The sequence below is a fragment of the Mus pahari genome, chromosome 4, assembly GCF_900095145.1.
Source record: "Mus pahari chromosome 4, PAHARI_EIJ_v1.1, whole genome shotgun sequence".
NCBI classification, from domain to species: Eukaryota; Metazoa; Chordata; class Mammalia; order Rodentia; family Muridae; genus Mus; species Mus pahari.
In genome coordinates this window covers 99418922-99441461 of record NC_034593.1, presented here as the reverse complement: position 1 = coordinate 99441461, position 22540 = coordinate 99418922, and the positions used below count along the sequence as shown (strand labels likewise).

At 38.2% G+C, this 22540-nt stretch overlaps 1 protein-coding gene across 8 annotated transcripts in view; it reads left to right on the top strand.

Moving 5' to 3' along the window:
- Nucleotides 1-22540, top strand: part of Ntng1 (netrin G1) — a 348447-nt gene that overhangs the window by 262243 nt on the left and 63664 nt on the right. For 5 of the 8 annotated variants that reach the window (XM_021195668.2, XM_021195669.2, XM_029537535.1 and 2 more), the window contains exons 5-6: nt 11587-11613; nt 21864-21929. In XM_021195668.2, the coding sequence (XP_021051327.1) occupies nt 11587-11613; nt 21864-21929 (93 nt within the window). The remainder of the gene's footprint in view (nt 1-11586; nt 11614-21863; nt 21930-22540) is intronic. The other 3 variants (XM_021195663.2, XM_021195670.2, XM_029537538.1) reach the window with 1 other exon arrangement.

The following is a 22540-nucleotide window of genomic DNA, read 5'->3' as shown; positions in this document are numbered from 1 at the left end:
ACCTTGATTCTTTTTTCAGGTGATTTTTATTAATGGGGACTCTGAGCTTTCTGTGGTCACGGAAGCCAGGAAGTCACAACTTTGGAAGGGATTTCCTGAAGTTATCCGTTGCCATCTCTGATGTCTGGCTACCTGAGAACTCCTGTCATCACAGTTGTCAAACGTAGTTTAAAGCTTTCCCCGAAGTGACAATGGCCCACACATCACCTTCAGGTTCTGATGATCCTTTAATGGGAGAGTATAAAAGAGGGCCAAGCACACACATACTTTCTAGCACTCTGGCTCACGTTTAAGGCCAAGACTCACCAAGGTCACTAGAAGGGCAACAGTTAGGCCACTGTTAAAGACATTAGCTTTACCCTGACACAGCCCTGCTCTATCTGTTCTACTCACTGTTACTCAAATAATCAGTTTTTCAGATTTTTTTTTCCTCTAGAAAGACTTTGGTTCTGAGACACTCCCTTCCTGAAATGAAATTTTTACTCCCTTAACTTTTTATATAGTAAATGCCACCAAGTTAGTCCTCGCCAAGTGACCATAACCTCCTTTGATTTTTCCCTAATTGTTTAACTATCCCCTTTCCTGACTTCACTGGCTTTCTATGAGCTACTGTAATTCTTTCACAACTGTGTTCAAGCTGAAAAGTGATATATGCGCCCAATGGCTAAGGGATCAATTGAATGTTCCAGTCATCAATACAGCAAGAACTTGATGGAGGACTATAAAAATGATATAGGAAAGTCTTGAAATCAACACATTCTCTAACAGTTCAGGCTGTGATTAAAACACCCCAAAATGGCAATAAACACTTTCACAATTTGGCCGTGTGTTACAAGATCAAATCCACGTCCCTCCACTTGCTAATAATCTCTCCTCACCAACATCCTGTTTCCCATTCTTAGTGCGAGGATAACAGTTCTTCCCTCACAGGAATTCTGAGAAGATTAAGAAGCTAATTCACGCGATATGCTTTACATAACACCTGTCACAAAATGTACAAAATAATTTTATTTTAAGATTCTTTTATATAAGACAGCCTTGTCCTCTTTTGGACAGCTTTATTAATGTAATTTCTTTCTTCCCTTCAGTGGTGAAAGTCTCTTCATCTTGTCCCTTTCTTCCTTTCTAAGTAGTATACAAACTCTATTTGTCCTGGTTTTATTTATACCAGGTTAACAATTTCCCAAAACATAACCCATCCTCGTCTTAAAGTGTTTCCATGTCTCATACTTCGTTGCCTGTCTTAGAAGTGCATTACTATGATTCTTCAACTCAGGTACCAAACTTTTCTCTTCAACAAAGCTTAAAGAAGAGGCATCTTTCTTGTCTCCCTAACTATTTCTACTTCAACTTTTGTAATGTTATTTTTAAAAGGTCCTTCGAATTTCATTTGGTTTTCCAGAACCTATTGAACTTTCGTTGTTTCCCTCTATGTTGGTTATTCTCGTATGCATGATATGTCAGCACATGCATGTTCCCACACATACACACACAGAGACACACACATATCCTCACTTAACTTTAGTTGGTACACTGTAAGGCAGCTGTCTAAGAGACACTCTGAGGATGTCATATCTCCATAAAAAAAGCTTCAAGTCATTGAAATGGAAAGGAAGGGACTGCAACCTTCAACATTTACCTTGGTGGCCTAGAGATGCCACTAATCACTAGCCATCTCTATACTTAGAATCAGAAGGAGGCAGGACCGTGTCTGATTCTTCACAGGTTTGAGGTAGAAAGGCAGAAGGTCTTTGTTTTAGGATCCTCTTCAAGGACATTCACACTTAGGAACGCAAACTGGGACCTTACTGGGAGTCCCTGACCTCTGAAGTTATCCCATTTTAGAGCAACTCAACGCCTTTTGCCCATGACACATATAGCACCAGGAAAGAAGTGTATGGAGTATCAACACTTGAAAATAAAATCGCCCCGATCTGCTAGATATCCCTCACTACTCTGGGCTTTTTACTATGATAAACTTGGCCAATGCACTTCTCTGATGTTTTTTTTTTTCATTGTGCTTATATTTAAGACTTAGTTCCTTTAAAGACATATGCATGTTCACGAAGATCTTTATTTTTATTTTTCAAGTAGAGAGAAGCTCTGTCCAATATAATGCCTAATCATTATTTTCTTGATTCCTCTTTACCATGAATAAATGTATTAAGCAGCAATCCTCAATGTCTTACCCATGATGTTTTTCTAAATGCAGTTTAATATTCTCCTTGTAAAAGCCGTATCTCCAACTAAATACAATGTCTGTACATCTCCTTCTCAAATGCCATACTTTTACGCTTAGTAAACTCTATGGCAGGCTTGAGAGATGGGTCAATGGATAAAACACTTTATATGTAAGTTCAAGGACCAAAGTTTGGATACACAAAATCTATTAAAGCCAGATATGTTAGTGAGCATCTGTAACCCCAGCGCTCCTACATCAAGCTGAGAGATGAAGCTAAGAGAGTGTACAACAGTGGTCTCAATCTGTGGGTCATGACCACTCTAAAGTCAAAGAGCCCTTTCACGGGGGTTGTTCTAAGGTCATCAGAACACAGCGATACTTACATTGCAATTCATAACTATAGAAAAATTAGATTTATGAAGTAGCAAAAAAAATAATGTTACGGTTGGGAGTCATCACAATATGAGGAGCTGTATTAAAGGACCACAGCGTTAGGGCAGTTGAGAACTTCTGCTGTAGAAGCTCAACTATAGCCAGCTAGACAAGGCTGTGCAGCAGCAAACAGCACACTCTCAAACAGGGTGCAAAGAAATTTCTGACACCAAAGGCTGCCTTCTGACCTCTACATGTGCAACATGGCAGGTACACACAAGATTTATACATGTGAATACTTGCCTATATACACCATACACAAAAATGCATACCATCTTTCTAAATTCTATGGCAAAATAAGAAAATTTTGTTTTACTAATTTTTACATGGTCACATCACATTATTACAAATGTCTAGGAAGTTCGGCCATAAAGTAACCTGTTTGACTCAGTATTTATCAAACTTATTTATTTCAATGAACGTTTAATAACTTTCTACAAAATATTCTTGTGGGCATGATGGTCTAAAGAATTTCTTGCAGTCTGCCCTTAAAAGAATGGCATGGAAACAGATAAAAGCATAGTCAGTTCAGTTATAGTTTATACTTTACCTTTCTGTAATATCCTTCAAATAAGGATAACTAAATTGATCTGACATTGACTTTTCAGATATCCAACTTGAATTGTTGTACAATATCTCCTACTCCTCTGAGTAATGGGAAGTAATTTGATGACTATTATATTATTTTCCCTGATATTAAATTTGCATTGACCAGTTTCTATAGTCCCAGATGTACACATTGGTGTGTCATTAGCCAGTCAGTTTCCTAAGCACTTTAAATGCATTAGCCCCTTCTAGACTCATAACGGTTTTATCAGATCGATGCAATAGTTTTACATTTTCAAATAAGAAAACATATGATTATGATTCATGTGATTCAGGTTTGCACAGATTGTAGGGGTGGGATGAAGACTTACACCAAGGTTTTTCTTCCCTTTAATGACCATTTCATGTTTACTCCTCTGGGTCTTTGGTTGGCCGTCTCTGGCTCCACTGGGAACAGACATCCACTTTGACATCCATTCAAACAAGATTCTCTTCTCCAAGTCTCCCAGCTCCACAGAGCTCCGACTGCTATTTCTTGCCCCTGAATCCTTCCTTCCCTCATGTACTTTTTCATCATTTCCCAGCCCTGTCCCTGATCACTCTGCTGGATTGTTTTGTTCTTGTTCTTTTGTTTTCAGATTTTTAGGGTTCCCTGCCCCCTTTAGCATCTCAGTCTGTCCTCTTGTTTTAGTTTCAGGCTTAGCAGTCATGAGCCAATTCTAGTTCCAGACGTTTTAGTGAGTACAAACCAACTTTACCAGCTGTTTGTATAGATCACAACATTATAGAAAGTTCATTTCTTTCTCCAAAAGTACCTTCTCTTCTCGATTTATTGAAATCCTGCTTATCCTTTGAAGACTCTACCTAGGTGCTAACTCATCAAGGAAACTTAAACTCTCCTGTGCAAAACTAGCTATTCCTCTCTTTCTCTTTCACTTTAATTTGTTGTAGCATGTCTGGAACCAATGGAACTGCTTGGCTATTTTAAAATGGCAAAACAACAGCTATTGATGCTTACTTAGGCTTTTGAACTTCATCAAACACTTTATATACATTACAAGCTTAAATTCCCCACAATAGCATTTTGAACTAGTATTATCTCATTTGAAATATGGGGGAACACAGATGCAGGGAATGAGCAAGATTTCCTAAGATATCACAGCTAATGCATATAAAAGAAAAAGAAAAGAGAAGAGAAGAGAAGAGAAGAGACGAGAAGAGAAGAGAAGAGAAGAGAAGAGAAGAGAAGAGAAGAGAAGAGAAGAGAAGAGAAGAGAAGAGAAGAGAAGAGAAGAAAGGAAAGCCTGATTTCAACTCAACTCTGTCTAGCTACAGGAGCTGAAACATTAGCTATTTAATCGCATGGCTGTTTTATTCTTAGTCCCTTTAAGTGTTTATAGAACTGTTATTCTGGCAAATGATTGAGTAATCCTAAGTAATCCTATAATGCATGCATGGCTAGATTGGCTTCACATCCATCTTCTTAGGTCTTCTGAAATATGTGGCCTTCACAGTCCATCAGCTCTAACACCAGAGTCTTCAGTCTCCAACAGTGAGAGACCATCTGAGATCTTGGAGGAAATTCAATAATAAAACAGGCTCTCTGGTACTCACTACTCACACAACCACCGAGAACCCGGATGCTGGCAGGCTGGTTTTCACAGGCCTCCGTGGACACCATTCCACACCTGGGTTACTGGACTATTTCCAGCCTCTGACCTCAGCCCTTGAAGCGGAGATCTTCTATTCAGTCACCGTGGTGTGAAACATGCAGGTCCAGCTATGCATGCAACAACCTTCTAAACCCAAATATTATAAGCAGAATTCTAAGCTGTTCACGTGTAAGTCCCAGCCCTTATCTGAAGTTCATAAGGAGAGTCATGGATTTGAATGCCACACTTTCAGGAATTTTGAATGGTAAGACAGTGCATATGTATTATGTTGTGATAGAACCCAAGGTAAAATATCAACAGTTTTAGTCAATCAAGTATTTTACATGATTATTCTCACCAGGGGAAGGAGAGGAGACAATATATAATAGTTACTGCCTTTCTCTCCAGATTATTTTATATCACATTAGGTTGTGTTTCAGGAGTACTTTGGAAAAAGCTTTTCATTTTCACATTTTCTGTTTCTATTTGAGAATGGTTAAATAAGAGATTTCAGTCTGTAATAAATAGAATGACTGTACATTATCATGGTTATGGCCTAGAATTAAGAAGCTAGTTCTAAGTTGAATGTTCAGTTTTCTTCTCATTTGACTGGGTTGATGTTGGGCAAGTGACACATTCTCTTCTATTTACATTTTCCTCATCTATAAAATTAGTCTGACTATTCAGAGTTGACATAAAGAGTAAATTAACTAATAAACATAAGACAGTGCTGGGGCCATACCACATTTGAATTTATTTGCTATAATTATTGTGTTCACACTGGCAACTAGCACAGGATCAGCAAGCTTTCCCCATCAAGATAGCTATATAGGAAGATAAACTGTGCTCAAACACCATGTTGCTATCCATAATACAAAATAAATGCTATGACATTAAAAATACTCAAAACCTTATGACCAGTGTATCCTCTTTCCTGCAATTAAACCTGCACGTGGCGTCAGATAATCTTCCAAAGTCTGCATTGTAAGCGCAGGAACAGGAAATTTAAATGGCTTTCATGTTAATAACATCAGGCTGAAACATCCTGACATCCACATCTTACCAGATGCATACTTCCTCCAAAGGGGAGGGGAGAATTTGAGGGCATCCAGGTCACCAGTCCTCTTCCTCAGACAGCAATGACACCGTAGTGCCACCATTTTTCAGGAGATATCTTTTCCTAGGCTTCCCATCTTTGATGAGTTTATTCTCCCATTTGTCAGATACATTAATACAGGAAGTCAGGTTAATGTCACCTCTGTCATGTCTGCCATGTATATACTTCACTTCCAGAGCCCTTCTATGACAGAAAGGTGACTTGACTCTCTCAATTTGGATAACTTACATGAGGATTCTGTAGTGTCATTTTGAGAAGGTGACCTCATTTCCCTCACTTTCAAGCCCCTGGGAGACAGCACACCTCGTCTGCTAACAACAACAGCTTGGACTAGTGACACAGACTGGAGGACCCTGACGCAATTCCTCTGGAATATGAAGGGGTCTGCAGAATAATTTCTTACAATTCCTGACCTCTTATTTATAGTGCTTTAGGACTAAGTGTTCCCAATGGCTGCAGTCTGACTGGAAGATGATCTACTCACCTACTTGATGGATTTTTCAAACATCCATCCCAACAGTGGTCTTTTTTTTTTCTTGCATTCCAAAGCACACTGCATCCTTATCATGCTGCCTCCTTCATGACGGGAAACTGCAAACCTGTCTATCATTGATTTTCAAAGGATTTACAGCTCAAGCACTACCTTAATCTGCTTCTGCCGATTGGGTATTTATTTTTTAGATCTCTGCCATGTTGACTTCTGTAAGCTTAGTACGTAAATACCCTTTAGCTATTGGCCTGATCGAGGAAGAGCTAGCCAAAAAGTGAAGGAAATATCATGTTATAACATTCTATTGTTCTTGTCCCTGACCTCAGCAGAATTCCATTATAATAAATATTAAAATATACATGGCAACAGAAAGGGATAAACAATTGCTGACAGTGTTCTGCCTTTCTCTTGCTACACATGGTGACAGAATGCCTCTTTGGTTTAGTTGTGTGCATTTCTTTAGTGATATTGCTAGAAGCATCAGTGCTGAAATCATCTTTTCGACTGCAGAGACTCACTAGAGATCACCCACACCTGTGTTTGCCTCTCTCAGGATGAGTTTACACTGCTCAGACAGGGACTGGGTGTCAGAAGCTACAGCACTGCATATAAAGGGGTCAACTTGGGTGCCTGAGGCTCCTTATGCCAGTCTGTGAAATGAAAGCCTGAATACATGATGTCTTAATCTCAAACTTTTTACCAACTTTTCGAGACTTCCTCCAATCAGAACTTTAATCCCAGCCATTTGGAAGTCTGAGGCAGGAGAATCATAGCATAAAGGTCCTCCTGGAGTATAGAGGGTTGTAGGGTAGGCTGAGCAACTTAATGAGACCCTATCACAAGTATAAAGTACAAAGAGGACTGTAAATACATCCCTGTGCCAAGCACTAACAAAGCATGTGTGAAACCACAAATCCAATACCCAGGACCAATACATTGGTACTTAGTGAAACTTCACTGTATACTACTATGTCCCAAGACAATGTAAGAGACATAAAAGGGGAAAGGGAAGTGATCTTGCTCCCTTGGTGCTCTCAGAGAAGCACAGCTGAATCACAGAAAAAACAAATCCATCTTGGAAGCCTGTACAAAGAGCTATGAGATCATGACGGGACCAGCTAACATCAGGGGTATGGAGAAAGAAGGGAAGAAAACACTCATGAGCTCAGCTTCAAAGGTAAAAATGTTCTGAAGGTAAAAGTTACCGGTTTATATGGAGCAAACAAAGAAAACAACTGCCAATATGTGCCTAGACACATATCTTAGCCCCAGGCACAATCTTAGTCACTCCATCATTCATGGTTGCAGTGGCCATTGTAGAATGGGGTCAGATCCTTTGGTTCAATTTTATAGAGCCTGAAAACACCTTACTTGCCATTTCTAGCCTATCCTGCATCATTTTCTTGAGTTCTTAAAGCATTTCTCATGGTTTACATACTGCCTTTCTAGTGGATGTAGTGGGTTTTCTAACTTCTTCAGTTCTCTACATACGACCCAAAGCAAGGAACTTTTGACATTAAACTAGGAACCATTAGGAGAAAATAACATTTTGAAATGAATTAATGGACATCCCTTGGTGCTCAGATATATTCAATTTCAAAACCCCTTATTCAAATGAGCAGTTTAAAAATCTTTTCTGAGCAATTACCATTTTTACAGACATGGAATAAGGAGTGACTCATCTGGCAGTACCTCAAAAAAAAACCACGTCGCACAGAATGAAGAGGAGACTGAATTCTAAGCATCCAGTGTTAGGTAATAGCATCTTCATGAGGAAAATAGAATCTCAGAACAGTCACAGCTGGCACCGTGCGTGGACTTGGAATGGCCTGGGCTCTCCTGTGCTCGAGGCCCCAGAGGAACAGAACCACTTTTGCATCTTTCTGAAGCATTCTACATCGGCAAGCACTGCAGTAGGCTGCCGTGCAAGCTTGTTTATTATTGTGTCTGGTGGAACTCCCTGAGCAGTTCACCTTGCATTTATGCATGGCCCTCTGCCTCCGTGAAAGTTTGAAAACACATGAAGATTCTCTCCCTGCTATCTTAACTTCCATTCTCTTTGATGGATTGCAACAGGCAAGCAGTGCCTTGCATGAGAGAAGAGTTTTCAATCATGAGGAAACTCTGAGCCTCTGCAATTGATACTGAAATTATGATGCTGCCATCACCCCTCACCCAGTGGGGAATTTGCAAAACTGAAGGAAAAAAAAAAAAAAAAAAAAAAAGAGATTCAGTACCAAGGCAATGTCACATTGCAGTAAAGACAGTTGACTCAACTGTTGGGCTTTGAGTCTAGTTTAAAATTCAGTTCAGAGGAGAGAGTTGAAATATGGAAATTTAGTTTGCCAATTTTTGATTGAACAGAGATCAGTAATTAAGCTGAAGTATTATAAACTACAAGCACTTAGGGACTGAGGACATGGCTCAGTGGTAAGGTACTTGCTCCAACACAACCATGAGAATCTGAGTTCAGATCCCTGGTACCCAAACAAAAGACTTGTCTAGCAGCACATGCTTATAAAACCTAGTACTGAGGGCAGTGACAAGACACAGGCTCATTGGTAAACCTGCCCAGCCAAACTGTTAGATTCAAACTGAGTGAGAAACCCCGTTTTAAAAAGTAGGATGTGCCGGGCAATGGTGGCACATGCCTTTAATCCCAGCACTTAGAAGGCAAAGGCAGGCAGATTTCTGAGTTTGAGGCCAGCCTGGTCTGCATAGTAAGTTCCAGGATAGACAGGGCTACACAGAGAAACCCTGTTTCAAAAACCAAAATAATAATAATAATGATGATAAGTAGGATATAAAGGAATAGAAGAAGACACCTAACATTGAACTAACTGCCCTCTACATGTGCAGACTAAAGGGAATTTCTATCTTTCCTTTTGTAGTACCCCCTCTTGGGGACCCCCCCTTCAGGTCACCGGAGTGAGGGTGTCTCAGAGAAACACGAGAGTCTTTCTTTTTGCAAAAGCACGAGGCAGCTTTAATAGCGGAGCTCCGGGCCGATACATGTCTCACACAGGAGACAGAGGAATCGACCCTGAGGTTTGAAAGCTAGGGGTTTTTATAGGGTCAGGGTTGGGGGCTTAGGAGAAATTGGTGTGATTGGCTCATGAAAACATCAGCAAGGTGGTTGCAAGTCAGCAGGATTGTACATGCAGGCTGGGGCGTCTAGAAATTCCAGGGGCTGAGGGCTTATCAGGGAGGACAATACATCTGGGTGATGTATAACTTCAGACACTTCAAACTATGTCTTAACGAGCAGGAGGAGGCACCATCCTGCCAGATGGCTGTGGAGTCAGCCAGGATAGTCAAGGCCAGTTCCTGCATTCCTGTTTCTTATCTTTATGGCCAGATGGCTTCAGCTTCAAGGAGGACCTGGGACTGTTTTTCTAAGGCAGTTTCTAACTTTGAGCTTTCCTACTAGGAAACTTCTATAACTTACAATACTAGAACCTTAAATTTACTTAATCTCCTTTTACTTTTCCCACTGTTTTCCATACATCATAATAATCCTTTATCCCTTTTACCAATCCTAAATCTGATAGGGGACTAATATCCAATATATACAAAGAGCTCAGGAAGCTGGACTCCAGAAATTCAAATAACCCCATTAAAAATGGGATACAGAGCTAAACAAAGAATTCTCAACTGAGGAATACCGAATGACTGAGAAACACCTGAAAAACAATGCTTACAGTTCCTACCTGTGAAGAGCACGTTCGACCAACTCATTAGCAGCTCCTACTTACTGGCTGCATATTCTATGTTAAGAATTCCTCAGGGTTGGGCTGGTGAGATGGCTCAGCGGATAAGAGCACCCGACTGTTCTTCTGAAGGTCCTGAGTTCAAATCCCAGCAACCACATGGTGGCTCACAATCATCCGTAACGAGATCTGACTCCCTCTTCTAGAGTGTCTGAAGACAGCTACAGTGTACTTACATATAATAAATAAATAAATCTTAAGAAAAAAAAAAGAATTCTTCATGGTTATCTCATTCAGTCCTCATAGCAAGCCACTGAAGTAGATATGGTAGGCACCTCTGTAGATGGGCTTGAAATGGCCAAAGATCATCCGACTAGTGAATAGTAGCAATGCAGAACCCTCACAGAGGACAGCAGGATCCCCATCTCATTGTCACCAACCATAAGCTTGGTGTCAAGAGGTAAATCTCTAATATTTAGTCAACAACATCTATCACAGAGCTGCTCTAGGATTTAACTAAGACAGTAAGAGTAACTAATGCAAGAATATTACTTATGAAATAACAGTCTTCATGATTTCCATCTATCAATTTATATAATACTAGTCACAACAAATAGAGATATAGAGCAGTGAGATCATGGGGAACGTCCCAAGACCCCAAAGTTAGTATGAATTCAGGAGTTGGAGCCATCCTTTGAACTTAGATGCTCGGGCTGCTGATATTCTGCATAAGGTCAAAGTATTATAGTGCTTGGTAGGACTTGTAATGCAGATGCAGACTAAATGAATGTCCACATTTCTACAGGCCAAATTCTAAAATGTGAATCAACGAGAAGCTGAATCATTGGTAAATCCGTGATCAATAACCACAGTGTAATGCTTTCCTGAATTATTCTGCTCAATTAAGTTCCTATTACAGAGTGTAATCCACGTTATCTGACAGGTAAAAGAAGAATAAGAAGGATGACTATGTGAAATTAATCAAACAAGCTGTCAAATAATTTTTCAGCAGTTAATGCTTGCACCTCGTAATGCATCGAGAGAGACCTACTGCACATGCAGCTATATTTGCACAGGTGCATGTGGGGTTTACTCAGTAAGGTGGTTGGAACAAAAGCCTAGCTCAATATATGCTCTGAGCCACACAGATTTAATCCATTGATATTGTAAATGAGCATAAAATGTTCGATGTCACCAGGGATCCTTGCACTACCAAATGAAAGTGGACATTAATCTTTCAATTCCGATGAGCTGAGGAGTTTGTGAATATGTGCAAATGGATCCAGTACTTGTGTATAAATACACATACACATATTTCGTGCAAATTTTTCTGTAGCGATTTCTAATAATATTAGTTACCAAGTGTTACATTTGTAAGACTTTTACGATCAATTAAAGATGTCACATAGCAAATAGCTAACACTTCTTTATTGTTTTGTTTTGTTTTTTCTCTGCAGGTATCCCCAGCATTTCCAGTATCGGTAGTAAGTAAAACAATCACCAAACCAAACCTAGGCTAGCTTTGCTTCGTTGCTCAGCACCTCAGGGCTCTTTGCTTGTGTCCATTTCTGATGCAACAGAACATGATCTGGGTATTCAAATTTCCTGATGGCTGTAGGCACAGGTGTACTGGGAATACAGATAAAATGGTGACTTGTGTACCTCTTCTGTAGATGTGCAATGCCAGTTTTCCTGTTAGCTGTGAATTCATAAAGGCCACCTAAACAGAGAATCAGTGACTTGGATGAACACTTCACATCTATATAGACTATTCTATTTAATTGTATTTAGTAACCAGCAAAAGATGGCACTCTCTCCATAGGACCAAATGTGGGTTTCTAATGTATCTGAGAGAAGCAAAGGAGGGGGTCTCCATGCATGCCTTGGGTGTGCTCATTGAAATTCAAGGAAAATACCATGAATATTGGGAGGAAATCTTTTAATGCAGTAAAATGTAGGTTTTGTGAAGGCCTGAAAGATGTTATGAACTTTAATCATCCTAAGAAATTAGATACAATCAACTTGCTCAATGCCCATTCCTCTCTCCTAAATTACAGTGGTCCATTCATTATGGAGTCCTTTGCTTTCCCTTTGGTAAGGAACGGGTATACATACAAAGTAGAAGGCTAGGACTAAATATCCCTAAAGAAATCTCTTAGTAGATATCCAATCAATTGAAAAGAAACCTTCCCTCTACTCTCTGGATAATCCTTTCCAAAATCTCTGCTCTGAGCATCTCCAGCTACCCCAAGAGACTTGGACTGCAAACCCTCTTCCTGCCTGAATCAGTACAGCCTTACCCATGCTGAAAATGTTCATTACAAACATGCAGCACAATACTGTCTCAGAGCATAATTTTACACAATTTTTACAGCATGCCCTTTATAGCCATGGCAAAAAAAATCTTGGTGCAACAACTAAGTAACTGATTTACAAATAAAATACTGAGGGAGCCTTAGTTATGGACTATAAATGGAAAGAAGAATATTTCCCTTGATGGTCACTAGTCAAAGACTTGTGCTGTAAAAGCTAGGCCAGGGATAATGTGCACAGTGTAAATAACAGCATTTGAAGCACTGCCAAACCCAACACCCTTCTAAAAGCATAACTCTGATAATTTGGATAAAGAAATTTGCCACTTCTTATACATGCAAGCCCAGCTCTTCTAATTTCTAAATCAGTCCAGTTTACTTAAACTTGTGTATAGGCCAAGGCACTTATCTGTTAAGCGTTAGACATGTTGAATACCATGAAAATTGGCTGCTCTGTAAGCAGAAGCAGCATTTGCATCCATTTTAACACATATCTACGACTGCAGCTCTGTCCTTGCGATCTTACAAAAGTGGTATTGGGGTTACAACCATGCCAATGAGAACTTTCAGCTCTGGCAATCTAATATTTCTGCTTTAGTGCTTGCTTTTGCCTATGTGTGTACTTCAAAATGCTCCTTTCAGGCCTTGACAACTGTTTTTGAGCAATTTTAGAGCAGAGGGAACCAGAAAGGCTCTCATGATCTGGCATGTCCAGAGTTTCAGAAATGGATGAATGGGAAAGCAGTTCTTTGGTGCTGGCATGTGTTTCTGCTCTGAGAGGCAGATGTGTGTTGCATGGACCTCTGACTGTATCTGCTCACTCCACATCTCATCTGGCCGTCTTCACCCCATCCCCCACCTCTGAGCATCAGCAGATGTTGACCTTTTATGCATTGAATCAGGAAATTCCAATTTTGTTTTGCACAGTTACCTTTTGAAATCAGTGGTGACCTGAAAGGATGCTGTGTTGTGCCCTTGGAAAATGTACTAATCTTAATTATCAGGAACCTGAGAAAATTTTACCGCTAGTATCTGTGGAAAAAAAAAATCTATGACTCAGAATTAAATTCTATAGTCTGAATGCCCCTGGCTCTTCATCTTAAAGCACAATGGGTGTTTGGGGATTTTTTTGTTTGTTTGTTTTGGTTTGTTTTGGTTTTGGTTTTGGTTTTTCTAATCAGCAAGATGAAAGAGCATTCTAATGCTCACCCAGTATCACAAAGGACTAGCTTGCCTGTTGCCTGGCTTTTAAGGTAGAGTCAAACGATAACATCATCAACTACGATGGTATGTTCCAGGTGTGTTTAATGGCATTAGCAAGTTCCTTCTTTGTGGCCTTATATGGTGCCTGTTGTGTGTACTGGTGAATTCCTTGCCCCTCCACAGAGCAAGAATTCACATGTAAGTGATTCATTGACAGGCCTAGAAGGTGCAAAGGATTCAGGTACACAGCTTCCAGGTACAGGACAGAGACAAGGAAGCTGCTTGGATACTTAGCTGAGTCTGGGTATTTCCCAGGGCTTTTCTCTTCGCTGCAAAGACGGAATCAATGAATACAATCCCAACAGCTACCTAGGAAGATCCCACTGTAACAGATGAAACACCCAAGAGGGTCTGAGCATCGAAGCGGATTTCGTAGAAAATAGATGATGTATATTATAGATGTAGACTATTGATGTATGTAAACAAAAGTTTACATGCATATGCCATTATTTTACAATGGCTGGAGGACTTAGCTCTAATAGACTTCAGTATAGATCTCATATGGTCAGTGTCAACATTAAGATTCAAATACATGGACAGCGTGGCTATCCTTTCCGATCATCTGCTAAGAATACTTAAGAAAGCCAATTTCCCATTAAGGTCATTTGTACCTGCTGCTGTCTATCTACTAGAAAACAGAGTCCTCAAACATTCCCAAAGCGCTTGACCTAAGACCCAGTCATTTTGATGTGCTTTGACCCATGGCTGAAAAAAAAAATACTCATGGTATTGTCAGCAATTAATGAATCCAAAAATAGATCTGGATCTGTAGCCAGTTGAGTCTTGTGACTTTTCTATATAATCTCATATGATGGCAATTCACTCAAGTCTCACCTTATATGAGATATGCATATAATAATTCACAATTTTATCTAAGTGAACATTTGTTGATGCTAATGATTCAAATTAATAGATGCTTTGTTGTGGGTGTTTTTGTTTATAGTGAGAACCTAATCATTACCTTCTAACATGCATTTTCTAATTCTCAGTCCAGCACTCCAAAGACTAAACATGTTAAACAATATATTACAAAGAGTATTATTAGGCTGGCAAGAACTGTCCTAAGGTTTCATAGCTTTGTGGGTGTGATTATTATGTCCTACAAAGGCAGATGACAGATGAGTCAGATGTGAAAGGTATATCTTCTAGAGAATGACATATGACATCAAGAAAATCCATTTTAAAATCTTGGAATTTTTAAATAAATGCCAAAGGAAATACATAAAGACAAAATAGGAATGTGGCTGGTTTGCAACCATCACTACAGATTACTCTCCTAAAAAAATTTCATCTGACTAACAAGATGGTATACAATAGTGATAGGGATGTTTGGCATTCCCCTCCCCTCATGCCCCAATTATTAAAATGGAAATAACAATCCACTTAAGGGAAATATCTCATTTTCCTGTTTTCTTTTATAATGAGCATTGCCTTCATCACAGAGTTAAAAATTCATCTCTAATTTGATTTAATTGGCAGGACTATTAAACAAGGGAAATGCTACCTGCAGGGATCCATCAGCCTGTTGAGAAATCCTAGAGATGTTTTCATACTTGAGAACATTTGATGCCAGTTGGAGACCTTGTAAAAGTTGTTTTCCATTCAGCATCCAAATATTTCCGTGCCGTGCTGATTTGTTGTAGAAACGTGAAGGGTAAGAAGGAAAATGACAAGGTTAATCGGTTCCCCACCCAAGGGTTATTAATAATCACGTTCACTCTCTTCACAGAGCTGCAGTGTCTGTTTGATTCCCCTGCCTTTGTTTTAATACTTCTAAATCCCCCCAAATAAAAGTTCCATTGAATTGCCCTTTAACTAATTAGATTTTATATAATGAGGGGGAAATGATCAGGCTAGTGTAGCAACATAGCAAATTGCATGGTGTGCTACATTAATTTTGAACTGTTTGCTGATGTTCCAGAAAGAAAGCTAAGATCTCAGGTGCAATGCCTTTTGGGACTATTTTATCATGTACCCAGTATCCTCATCACAGATCCATTTCATATTTGTGTAACTAGCATTTCATATTCATGAAACCTTTGTTGTTATCCTAAAATTGAATGAACATTAGGACCTAGCTGCCTTCTAAATCCTGGATAAAATCACATATTCTAGTGAGAGGGGAGGAATCTCCCACTTAAGAGAAGAAAAAATGGAGAGGTTTACCAATCTTTATTGACCAAAATTGCTCATCTTGAACAAATTGGCTTTTTTAGGGTCTAACCTTTACCTAGTCAATTTTAGAATGCCAATCCACTTTTTAAGTGTGAGCTAAAATCTCTACTTTGCTAGTTGTCTTTGTAGGATAGGTTGTTTTCTAGATAGAAAAATATATCAGGGTTCCTGTAGTGAACCCTCAAACACGTTACTGTGAATCCCTACCCTTCAGTAGCTCCCTCCAGGCTGTGTCAATTGAAGTCTTCTTGGAGTACACATCTTGAAATATCAGTGGGTAGGTGACCAACTGACCACCCCACTTCTTTGGAAAAATTATACAAAGATAATTTGAATTGTAAGGCCTTGAATTGTGCTTTGAATTGTAAGGCCTTGTACCTCAAGTTTCCACAGAATTCTGCTTTACAAATTTGAGGCTCCAAGTAACCAAGAAAACTTTCCCAGTGAATTAAGAGCTGGACTGTCAATCTAACTTCATAACATTAAATGAAATAGAAGAGAGTACATAAAGAAAAAAAAAGTGGATATATTGACTCCTGCCAAGATTCTTTCTATGTAGTTAAGAAACCCTTTGATTCCCGAATTGGCCCATTTCTGTGCAGAGAACCACGGACTTTGAAGAAAATAGACATTATTTTACAGTCACTTCATTGTGCTGTCAGCACAATTTATAAGCATGACAACTGAGGACAAAGGATTCCAAACCCTTATCCCATCAAAGCGTGGACTGCCTCCACCATCGAACAACTCCCCGATGTGCTGACCAGAGAGGAAGTATATAAAAGTTGCATTATTATAGAACACAAAGCAGTATTGAGGCATGCAAATTATGAAAGACGCTTACACATACTATATGAAAATGAGCCAATCTTTTTATCTGTTGAAAGAGTTGCTTACAGAAAAATAGAGTTAACTGTGTCATCCCAAGGAGAGAGTTGCTACTATGACATTAAATGGGAGCACTAGCTTAATGATGAAGAATTTTTCAGAAGTAGAGTGGTATCTGTGAAGACTGCAAGATTACCTCCACAGGCATTTCTCCTGAAGAGCCTTGAGATCTTCTATAGACTCTTGCTAGGGGTATCAATAGCAGTATTTCAAGATTTCCCAAGGAACACTAGCAATGTTTATACAAGTACAAAAAGACCCCATGTTGTTCTTTCCACTCAATTTTTCATTCCGTATTCCCTTAGACAGTGTTTCATGAAGATTCGCTAGCATCTTTCCAGTGCCAGCTTCTGTCACGGTGGGCTTTTAGAACCAAAATATTATAATAGCACTAGTGCCATTAATATATTTGAAGAACAACTCTTACAACCTCATCTTAAAGATGAAGCAAAGGTGAAATTCCAGATAATATCTAGTTTCCAAGCCCTGTCTTAAACCTTTCCTATTAAGAGATAGCCTCCTGGTTATTTAAACACCACAATGCAAGATAGTATGCCATGAATATTCTAGAAAAAAAAAAAACCTAAATTTTCTCCTTGATGGGAAAGGATAGGCAGTTTACTCAGTACTTAAACTGTTCATAAACTGAAACTCAGTTTTTATTTCTGATTACTAAATGTCACATGATGAAATAATCTCTTCAAAATTTGGTTATATAAATCAAAAGCCTCTGCCTAGAGATTGCTTTCCAGCTAGATTTACTTACTACAGGAACTAGATGGTCAGTTTCAGCAATTCTACGATGGTTCTTCTGAATTTACAGTTCAGAAACATTTCTTGGGGCACAAAGGAAAAAAAATAAATGGTCTTTCAGATTCTCATCTTCAGAATGTGAATCTCAATTTTTCTAATTCATGAAAATGGATCTCAGGTGTTGCAAATACATTATTTCACAATTTCTCACAAGGATTTTTTAAACAAAAATCCAGCAAAACTACATATTTGAATTGTATGCTAAACTACTCTGTTTCCAAATGGAAACATGGAAATTACCATCCATGCATCGTGAAAGGTCAAAATCTAGTATTTATCATATCTTGAAAGATAATTTGTTTCATTCTGAACAGTAGAGTTTATTGATACAGTTTCAAACCAGATTATTCCATGGATCAAGATATATCTTAATGAGCTTCATACAGGTCAGAATAACTTATTTGGGAGAAAATTAAGATTGAAAAAAAAATAGGGGAGCACATTCTTCTCCCTACTTTGATAAATATTCTAGAAAAATATTTTTATATTATTATATTTGATCTCTGTTGCCACAGTAACCATAATAGAAAAGAGATAATGGCTACTGGATGCTCACTGCAACATAGTTTCCATAACAATAAATGTCAGTCTCCACTTTACCAATGAGAAAACTCAGGCTCAGAGAAGTTAAGAACTTCTAAAGTTAGAATTTGAGTTCTGGTCTGAGCTCTGTTTATGCCTACCATATTTTAAATAAATTTCCACTAAATAGTTATTTTTCTAGGCTCTTAATAAATAAAATTTGATTTTTAAAATAAGAGAATTATAACCTATGGATATTACGGATATTAATATATTACTTATTTTTAAGAGTACATTCATTATATATATATATATATATATATATATATATATATATATATTCTCTTTATCATGTATTTAGACAGTCTGTGATGTCCATTTAAGGGGATAGCAACACACAAGTCTATTTTACCATATGGGCCTGTGTCACAGAAGACCATTCCTGAGTGTTTGACCACCTGCAAGTGGGGATTGCTCCCCAGTGATACCATTTCAGTTCTGACTAAAGAGTAACAGTGGTAGTAAAAAGGTCCACAATCAAAGCATGGAACCAACAAGAATTTTTTCTCAGAGGGGAATCTAAAAGGCAAATATGTCATCCCAAGAAGCTTTGAGCCTCCATAACTTCAGCATGATCTTGTTAAGCTGGGAGGAAAACGCTGTTGTGATAGAACTCGTCAGCTGCCAGAAGTCACAGAGATCACTTCTCCAGCATCCTTGTCTTAGCCTAAAGAATGTGGAGTTTGGAGAAACTAACAGCCAAACAGCTCCTCCGTGGTACAGCTGAGACCAGATTCTTCACCTTATGACTCTCAGGGCCGTTTGCCTCGGAAGGAAGCACCACTCTGAGACTTAGAGATTCTCCTAGCTGATTGGGGAAATAAAATGAAGCCAATAAATTTGCAGCAGTTTCCCCAGTACTATACAAGTTCTTTTGATGCAGTGTAAGATTGTCTATCTCTACTGTTTATCTCCTTGTTAAAAAACTAGCCCAGTGGCTAAGAAATCTCAGAGGCTTCATTACATTTGGATATAATAAGATAGAACATGTTTCAATTATACTATTTGTATACTTTCCAGTGCGCCTAATTTACTTCAGGGAATTACACATTTGTTCATATTTATCGATAATTAACTCAATGACAGACTCTTAAGAGAAGAACAAGAATGAGAGAGTAATATGATAGTTTTTATTGTTTTCTAAGTTGGCCTTGTAATTATAAAACAAAATATATTTCAAATTTAAGATGAGATATCAAGTTTTTCAAAATCTCAAGCTTGGCCGAATATCTAAGCATATATGGATAGAAAGTAGCCTGATAGGAGGGTTTTGGAGCCACAGATAGTAATACTCATTTCTCAGGATGTTTTTACTTCCTCAAAAACACATAGCATATCATATTTGTAGCACTGGAAAATTAGACAAGGAATTATGCATTTGTTCAGGAACGTTAGCAACCCTACATAACAAAAACTTCCAGGAACAAAATCTAATTCTATTCTCAAGCAAAAACAAGGGGTTCCCTTGCCCAAGATACTAACTTAGTGACACAAAATGAAGGGAGATATTTTATGTGGGGACACATAATAACTACTGTCCACCTAGAGAATCTCACACAGTTCAGCTAAGTAGTCTATACTCTTAATGTTCAAAACAGGTCAATAAACTGCAACCTCAAATTCAGAGGGGGAAAAAAATCCCTAAAAACCAGGAAAAGAACTGCCCTAAAATATCATCTGTAAACATTTAATATATTGGAATAGGGAATAAAGTTTCATTCATGGTGTTAATTACTAAAATTCATTTATAAACTATTATAAAATTGATTAAATTTCTTTCATTCTTTAAGAAAGACTTCCACTTTACAGCCTGTGTCTGGCCTGGAACTGATTATGCAGTCCAGGCTGGGATTTAACTTGTGAGAATTTCCTAGTCTTCACCTCCCAGGAGCTTAGAAAGTTGTTTAAAATTCTTGATAATATTTATTAACAGAATAATGAATTAGATAGTTGTGTTTATTTCATCAAAACAAAATCATTAAACACTTAACATTACAGTTATCAACCTTACCCCTACTTATGACATTTATTTGCCTCTTAATTTGGTACTAACAATATAAGTAACTAAAACCAAGCTAATTAACTAAAATATTTTAAATAAACAATTTTGGCATGATTCTCTCCAACTGTAAATGTACAGCTTCCCAAAACTGATCATCAGAAACCAACCAGACTTATTCTACCAATTCAGTACCTGCACACTGTCAAATGGTGAGATGATAATCAACACCCCATGAATCACCCATGTATCTGGCATATGTGTAGCCAAGTATTTGCTTATTTAACAATGCCCAGATGCACATTCGAAAAACATGACGTTCTTTTTCTACTCATTTAACTTTAATAGATACAGAAATATTAATATTTTTCTTTGCTCGTGCATCTCCATGTATGAAAACAGAGAAGAACTGCGCGGTGGCACCAATGGATTGGTGAGATTAGCTTTTCAAACAAGTCATTCAGAGTAATATGAAAGTTCCATGTCTTCCGAGAACTTTATTGACTATAATCTAATGATGGAGGAAACAATCTGATACTACCTGTTTACAGTAGCTCAGCCACTTGGTATCAATTTCTCAATTATCAGATGCTTACGGAAGGTCCCTCAAAGGCTTTGTTGGTCTTTGAGGAGATTCAATCTAATCAGGGTGACAAAAAGTAGACCTATGAAATGTTAACTATCAATATTAAAACTCAGGCCAGTCCACATTGCCAACAAGAAGTCAGAATGCACCGAGGCAGAACAGAGTCACAACTACCCTGAGGACTGGGTGATCACAAAGAATGACACTCAAGATGCATGTTTCTGAGCTGTTTTTAATGAATGAGAATTAAATCATGAAATAACTGCTTTCCTAGCCATGGTCTTTGAACTTAATAAAACTAGCAGATTCAGAACATCAAGCCTTAAACATGAAGCGCTTCTTGCCTTCTGGAGTATTTTGGGGTTTGTAGGTGATGGACCTAAAACAGAATTAACAGTATTAAATAAAACTATGTTCTTGATTGCTTCTGGTTTATAACAAGTAACTTTAGAAATGCATCCTGAGGTGAAAATACATCCATACATACGAGGTCGTAGATGAGATTGGAAGACCTTTGGGCTAGCAAGAATCACTAGTAATCCCTCTCTTTTCCTCTGAGAAATTGCATGCATAAAAATAGGAAATAGATCCGGTTCTTGTCAGAGATAATGGCTCACACTTAAAACATACCGCAGAGGACTCTCATGAAAGACTAAGGCAACCAGCTCATATCTGTAAATATAAATTGAGTAGAATAAAAACTTCAAGTGAGAAATTATTTCTTTAGTGTTATCTTCTGGCTTCAGGCACCAGCTTCTCATATCAGTTTGGATTGTTGAAGTTTCTAGTTGGTTATTTGTGTAAGAACACTCTAACTTATTTCCAAAGTAAAGGCAAAGCTTCATTAAAGAAGTCACTATACAAATAATGTCCATTCAATGATTTGGGAGTCATCAATTGCTTGCTCTTGTTTGGTGTGGAAGTCATGTTTTGTTTAAGTGCATCACAACCAAGTTTAAGGAAAAAAAAAAAAGGTGTGTGGTTCATGTCTTTGTATATATATATATATATATATATATATATATATATATATATATATATATTTGTTGTTGTTGTTTAGAGCAAATGACATCATAGCTGAAAATAACACTCCCTGATTTTTCCTGACGCATGCAGCTCCTCCAAAGTTTAATAGGATATGGCCGAATATTTCTTCCCTTGAGGTTTCTAACCCAAAACAAGGTAGGAGCATCTAAAATTCCTACTGATATAAAAATCCCATGTGTGTGGGGGGAATCCTATCTAAAATTCCTGCTGATATAGAAATCCGATGTGTGTGGGGGGGATCCTATCTACACCTTAACACAAACTAGAACATTACCACGGATGCTTTGTCTTTGAATGAATCCTAACTTGAATCTTTATTTTTTCTAATATGAATATAGTCCCAGAAATACCGGAGTGAAAGAGGACTGAGGGAAAAATCAGACAGAACAGGATTTATAAGTCTTGAAAAAAAATGTACTTTTATAGAGTCTCAAGAAAAGCCTAGACTTTAATTGTCAACATAGCATGGATATAAATCTTAAAAAAAACTTGTGGACACTACAAACTCCTTCCTTCCCTTTTTCTCTACTTAAGTAAACTCACTGGTTGCCTCCATTGTTCTGAGGATCAAGATGAATAGATGAGGGCATTACTGAAACTCCCAGAGGGTCTGTTTACTATTGGTCCATATTGACTTGCAAAAATCTCTCTCTCTCTCTCTCTCTCTCTCTCTCTCTCTCTCTCTCTCTCTCTCTCTCTCTCTTAATTTGTGTGGCAGCCTGTCTTTAAACATCCATAGCTAAAAA